This window comes from Eptatretus burgeri, chromosome 5, assembly GCF_056783735.1.
Source record: "Eptatretus burgeri isolate ZD-2024b chromosome 5, Ebu_testis_v1, whole genome shotgun sequence".
In the NCBI taxonomy this organism is placed as follows: Eukaryota; Metazoa; Chordata; class Myxini; order Myxiniformes; family Myxinidae; genus Eptatretus; species Eptatretus burgeri.
Window position 1 is genome coordinate 106,820,134 of NC_140965.1, and position 7,343 is coordinate 106,827,476.

General features: G+C 42.6%; 1 protein-coding gene across 4 annotated transcripts in view; it reads left to right on the top strand.

Moving 5' to 3' along the window:
* Nucleotides 1-5,230: 5,230 nt before the first annotated feature.
* LOC147027119 (pappalysin-2-like) overlaps nt 5,231-7,343 on the top strand; it is a 510,774-nt gene continuing 508,661 nt past the window's right edge. For 2 of the 4 annotated variants that reach the window (XM_085883283.1, XM_085883284.1), the window contains exon 1: nt 5,231-6,285. In XM_085883283.1, the coding sequence (XP_085739409.1) occupies nt 5,928-6,285 (358 nt within the window). In that variant the 5' untranslated portion in view covers nt 5,231-5,927. The remainder of the gene's footprint in view (nt 6,286-7,343) is intronic. The other 2 variants (XM_085883285.1, XM_085883282.1) reach the window with 1 other exon arrangement.

Consider the following 7,343-nt stretch of genomic DNA (forward strand, 5'->3'; position numbering starts at 1 on the left):
TGTGTGTGTGTGTGTGTGTGTGTGTGTGTGTGTGTGTGTGTGTGTGTGTGTGTGTGTGTGTGTGTGTGTGTGTGTGTGTGTGTGTGTGTGTGTGTGTGTGTGTACGAGGCATGTTTTTTGTGAAGTTCTACTCGAGTGTTCTGATGTTTAATATGATATTCCAAAATGATCGTCATGACCACCTGAGTTGATTAGACTAATTTACTCCAAAAAATCCTTTGATTTCCCATGTTTTAAACAAACGTCATGTTGAAGTATATAAAGCAGCTCTATACGTCCTTCTACCATGGTATGGCATTCTAATTACAAAATAAACAACAAAAACAATGATAACATTGTAACAAAGCATACACTGATTACTAACAATAATATTTACAACAATAATAAGAATAACGAACATATAATCCCCGTGCTGGCTCAATGCTCAAGCAATACAGCAGGTGAGTATGTAACAAGGCTGTGAAGACCAATCAAAATTTGGTCCATCGGACTGACAGGCCCACTCGTCCATTTAAAGGCTAAGCATCAAGCAAGGAAGCAGCATATACTATGAATATTTGGTGTGACTCAGATGGGGTGGGTGGTGGGATCTTGACAAAGGAGTCCGAAATGAAGGCCCGCTGGGCCGGTTACTTTGAGCGGCTGTACCAGGCTGATCCACCAGCTGTTGAGTTGGATGTCAGCAGTGTTAATATCCCTATTGCTGACCCTACAATCAACTGTGATCCACCTTCATTTGTGGAAACACAGGCTGCGGTGAACCAATTGAAATGGGGTAAAGCTCCTGCCATTTGTGGCATCCATGCTGAACTTCTCAAGACTGGTGGAAATGCTGCACCCACGTAATTGCATGCAGTTCTGTGCTCTGCTTGGAACACAAGCATTATCCTAACTGACTTGAAGAGTGGTCTTGTTGTCCCTCTCTGGAAAGGAAAGGGTGATTGTCAGGACTGCAACAACTACCGAGGGGTGTCAACCTTCTTGTGATGTCAACATCAGTCAACCTTCTTGTGATGGTCTTTCTGGAAGCAGTCTTGTTTTCAGCAGTTCAGTGCTCCTCTGACAGTTTCCACAGGGTTTTCTTTCTTTCCTGGAGAACTAAGAATTTCAGTCACCTGCCATCTTAACTTGTAGCGGCTCTCGGCCTGCTATATCCCTTCTTCCTTGCAGTAGAACCACTTTTCTGGAACTGTAGACATTTTCTTTCTGGTAGGCAGAGAAAATGGATTTTCACCTTCTTCAGGAGCTTGTGGATTTCAGAATATATCTTGCCTGCTTGACGAAGATGAGCAATTCGATTTTTAATGTCCCCTTCAGCATGGAACTTCTCTTTCTCTGGAGGCATTTCTAAATTGAAACACAAAAAAACATGACCGACACGACATTGCCTTCAGAAAGTATTCACATTTTGTTGAGTTACAGCCTGAATTTAAAATAGATTAAATTAAAACTTTTTGTCACCGACATACACAAAATATCTCTCCTCATAATGACAAAGTGAAACTAGTTTTTAGAAATTTTTACAAATTGATGAACAGTGAAAAACTGAAATGTCTTGCATCAACAGGTATTCAACCCCATTGCTTTGACACTCTAAATTGAGCTCAGGTGCATCCAATTCCCTTTGATCATCCTTGAGATGTCTCTACCACTTGATTGGAGCCCAACTGTGGCCAATTACATTGATTGGACATGATATTGAAGAAAACAAACCTTTCTATTTAAGGTCCCACAGATGACAGTGCATGTTAGAGCAGGAACTCTACCATGAAGTCCAAGGAACTGTCCATATAACTCCTTATGAGAATTGTGAGGAGGCATAGATATGGGGAAGGGTATAAAACAATTTCTAGAGTGTTGAAAGTTTCCATGAGCACAGTGAGCTCCATCATTGGGAAATGGAAAGCAGATGGAACCACCCAGACTCTTCCTCGAGTGGGCCGTCTGACCAAACTGAGCAACTGGTCAAGAAGGACCTTGGTCAGGGAGATGACCAAGAACCAAATGACCATTCTGACAGAACCACAGAGTTCCTTGGCTGAGATTGGGAGAACTTGCTGGAAAGACAACAATCTCTGCAGCACTTCACAAATCTGGGCTTTTTGGGAGAGTGGCCAGATGGAAGCCACTCCTGAGAAAAAGGCATATGACAGCATGCCTAGAGTTTGCAAAAAGAGACATGAAAGACTGAAAACATGAGGCAAAAGATTCTGTCGTCTGATGAGATGAAAATTGAACTCTTTGGCCTGAATGCAGAGTGCTGCTTCTGGTGGAAACCGATCAGAGCTCATCACCCATCCAACATCAGCCCTACTGTGAAGCGTGGTGGTTGTAGCATCAGCTATGGTGATGCTTTTCAGCAGCAGGGACTGGGACACTTGTAAGGACAGAAGGAACAATGAATGTAGCCAAATACAGGCAAATCTTGGAGGAGAACCTGCTTCAGGGTGCAAAAGATGTGACACTGCATCAAAGATTTACATTTAAACAGGACAATGACCCCAAGCTTATGGCCAAAGCAACACTGGAATGGCTTCAGAAGAAATTGAAAGTCCTTGAGTGGCCCAGCTAAAGCCCAGACTTGAATTCCATTGAGAATCTGTGGAAAGACTTGAATATTGCTGTTCGCCGATGCTCCCCATTCAACTTGACAGAGCTTGAGAAAATCTGCAAGGGAGAATGGAAGAAAATCCCCAAATTCAGAGGTGCAAAGCTGATACAGACATACCCAAGAAGACTCGAAGTTGTAATCGCTGCTAAAGGTGCTTTACAAAGTATTGACTCAGGAGGGTGAACACATTGATGCAAGACAGTTCAGCAATTCATTTTAGTTAATTTCCAAAAAGTTACGAAAACATGTTTTCTCTTTGTCATTATGGGTTATTTTGTGTATCAAACGCTGACAATTTTTTATTTATTTATCCATTTTCAATTCAGGCTGTAACACAACCAAATGTAACAATCGTCATGGGGTATGAATACTTTCTGAAGGCACTGTAACTGTGCAAGCCATAAATTATAGCAGTTTAGGCATGACATATGCACTGAACAGTCAAAATAAACCTGACAACACCAGAAAAATGCATTGCAGGTCTTTAAAAGTAGATAGTACTTCGAACAGTAAAATATTTTTTAATTTTTTTGTAGTGACACAGAACAACTCACAACTGTCTTATTTTTCATTTTTATGTGTAAAATTTTGACCTATTTTGTCTTTCCTGAAATATTGGCCTTTAAAGATGAAAGGTGAAATACGGAAATTTCATAATTTTTGTTTTGTTTTTGAGAACAAAACTTCTTAAAACACATTTTTTTAAAAAAATAAAAGCTGCTGTAAACCACATGGAGGGCTTTTAGGTACTGCAACATAAGTAATCAATTTAACACTTTGAATCAACCGCTTTTATTAATGTGGAATATGCACTGCACATCTATGGCTCCAAATTTGAAAAAAACAGCTTTGCTCATCTGTTTTTTGCCCCGGAGTGTATATATATATATATATATATATATATATATATATATATATATATATATATATATATATATATATATATATATATATATATATATATATATATATATATATATATATATATATATATATATATATTCATGAAATGATTTTTCTTTTAACCGCCACAATTATTCCCACTTGGGTTGGATTAGCTGTGGGAAGCTTGGCCTAAGTCTTTCAGGAACTCGCTGGCCAGGCCCGATGTTCGGTTAAGGTTAGGGCAGGAATTTGGAATTTGTTCAGGGTGCCGGTGATAACTCGCCTAGTTTTTGATAAGGACACTGTGGGATCTTTGGCATGCACCAACAAATGCTGGCAGACGAGACACCCAGTTGAACATCGATCCGAGGGATGGCACACACAAAACTAAAATACCCTGCTGGTGAAATGCCAGGATGGCAGTTTATAGCTGTGCTGAGATTCAAACCCAGTCAAGACAGGTAAGAGGTGATTGTGCATACCTCTAGACCATCCTGCCAGCATATATACATGTATATACACCCATTCTCGGTCACACGATCAAGAACGTGTAATTTGGACTTTAGTACACCATCATTAAGAATGATGTTTAAAGCTCGAGTAAAAATTAACCCTTCAGTGCACCACAGCAATGTTGGGCCAAATGGCCTAAATTCCTTGTTTGAGGACAGTTTCTCCACAGTGTCATGTTGTCTTCTTTTTTAATGTTCTTCAGACGTTTTTTTTTTAATGCTTTTCAGACGTACACACACATACATATAAATGCTTCGTGGGTGGGAGAGTGGTGAGGGAGTGGATTTTCCCTTGTCATGACCCTGGGTAATCCCTGCATGTTTGAAAAATTTGCTTGACATTAGTCGAGGGGCACAGATATTAAAGAAAAGACTTCAATCTCACCACAACACACACACACACACACACACACACACACACACACACACACACACACACACACACACACACACACACACACACACACACACACACACACACACACACGCTTATGTGTGTATATGTATGTGTTACATGCTCCACCCATGCGCATGCAATCGATACATGTACACCTAAGCGCCGTTTCAGTGGTGTCGGATTTGAGGCGGTACCGCGTGACTAATCCACCTGTCATGTTGTACCGATGACGAGTGCATTTTCTTCTCATTTTTTCCCCCACTAGGTTTCCCAGGCAGAATGTGGAGTTCCTTGAACTGATCACTATCACCTTTGCTCATCTCCCAAAGCCCAAAGAACGAGTAATATTGACCGGGAAATGAGTCGCCATAGAAGGTGATTGATTAGTGAGAGAAGCACGTTGGGAGGAGGGAGAGGTAGTGGAGGGGTCGAGGAGCTGACAGTACTAAAGAGAGCAAGAGCGGTAGATGCATGGTGGAATTGAGGGAGGGAGGAAGAGAGAGAGAGAGAGAGAGAGAGAGAGAGAGAGAGAGAGAGAGAGAGAGAGAGAGAGAGAGAGAGAGAGAGAGAGAGAGAGAGAGAGAGAGAGAGAGAGAGAGAGAGAGAGAGAGAGAGAGAGGACGAGAGAGAGGACGAGAGAGAGGACGAGAGAGAGGACGAGAGAGAGGACGAGAGAGAGGACGAGAGAGAGGACGAGAGAGAGGACGAGAGAGAGGACGAGAGAGAGGACGAGAGAGAGGACGAGAGAGAGGACGAGAGAGAGGACGAGAGAGAGGACGAGAGAGAGGACGAGAGAGAGGACGAGAGAGAGAGGACGAGAGATATGGATGTGTGGGTGGTGGGAGGGTTCCCTCGAGGTTTGGTGTGTATTTGAAGGCGCTTGTTTACTCGAAGCCCGTTTCAAGTCCCCGCATTGCGAGTGAAGCCCAGGTCTCGTTGAATGCTCTAGATCTGTGTCGTGGAGGGGGTAACGTGCTCGTGCCTAGGAAGAGAGACGCCCCCGGCTGTTGCGTTTCTAACTTGCGGTGTTCCCTCCTTCCATTGGCTTCTAAACCAACCCCACAATCCCCCCCTTTTCCCGCCCCCCAATTTCCAAAAGGCTTTTTTTCTTGCGAGTTGTAAACGTGCGCAGTTGTTGGCGTTGGAAGTGACACGCGTTGCTTTCTCCTTGAGCTCAGCGTTTACCATTAAATGAAAAGTCATGAAGATATCAGACCATTAAAAAAGCACCCCCACAATTTCCTGGCCTTAATCTGAGCGTTGTTTGCTGACTCTTCGTTGGCTGGAAGACCTGTAGGATCTACACGGAGACTGTTGGCAGACCTTTCCCATTCTCTGTCCGGATCACTTCACGGAGTATATCATAGGATCCCAAGCGTGGACGAACGCGTGGAAAACTTAACCCTTCCTTCACCACCATCGCTGCACTAGAGTCCAAAATTCTTTACGTTATTGTGACGCCCCCTCCAAAGCGACCCCTCGAGCAGCAACTTTTTGACATCTTGAGATCGTCCAGTCTGCAATGAAGGCAATGTCAGGCGAGTCTTGGCTCTCCTGTCTTGGTCTGCTTGTGCTTCTTTTCACCGCCGGCTGTCCCTCGAGGTCTTTTGCCTGTGAGACGCGGCATCCCCGGACGCGGCGCTCTCCCCACCATCGCCTGGGCCATTATCCCCGCCACCGAGGGAGCGGATCTCTAGCACTCACGCAAAGGGCTGCCACTCACGCTCATATCCAAGGACCAGCACTTTACTTCTCCGGCAAAAGAGAGCAGCTGAGGAGGAGAACCAAGCGCACCGGCAGAGACATCCCAAATGAATCATTCAGTGTTGCGCTTTGGGTAAAGGCCGAAGGAGGCCAGAACAACCCAGCTGTCATCGTGGGTAAGTCGATGTCAGGACGTCCCATGTGATGAGATTTGCCTCGGTGATCATCAGCAAAGAAAATCTCTTTCTCTCTATATGTGTCTGTACTAAGTTTCCCACATAGTTCCCACCTTTATATTTAGCTTGTGTACAGACTTAACTCCCTGTTGACCTGATAGGGAAAGGTTTGTGCAACGTTAACCCACACAGTTAAAATTTGTCGGGGTCTACATAAACAGGCGTCCTTTATATCTCCATCCAAGAGCACAGGCGTAGTCTCTCTATCTCTATCTCTATCTCTATCTCTATCTCTATCTCTATATCTATATCTATATCTATATCTATCTCTCTCATTTTCTCTCCCCCTCTCTAAAAGAGTTCTGCTGGTAGGCGTGTGTGTTTGCACTCTGACTTCAACGATGCCATGTGCTCAGGGGTTTTGTTAAACACCTCGTTTGCAAAAATGTTGCAATATAACTCACTGCAGACATATCCGAGGACAGAAGAAGAAAAAGGCATATAAAATATCTGCTCTGGGGGTTGGTGGGGGGGGGGGGGATGGGGAAGCAAAGTTTTATAAACCCAGGGTTGCGCAGTTGCTGCACAGTCGATCATATCATGGGCGAGTTCAATCTGGGACGCATTAGATGGGATTTGATGCAGTGATTTGCAAATACTTGTAACAGGGTGACGTGACCGGTCGCCACCCACTGTTCATTACAACAAGCCCCGTGTGCTCATTTTCACCGGAACATGCGTGAGCATTCACACAAATGATGTAAATTCCCTCTCACACATCAACAACACGTCAGCAGTGAAAGATCATCAAACATACGTTTTGAGCAAATCTTATGAGCAATATGCGTGGATGTGTATATGTATATATATATATATATGTATATATATATATATATATATATATATATATATATATATATATATATATATATATATATATATATATGAATATACAAATATTTATTTATTTATACATATTGAGGTAAATGTATATAATCATATATATATATATATATATATATATATATATATATATATATATATATATATAAATATAT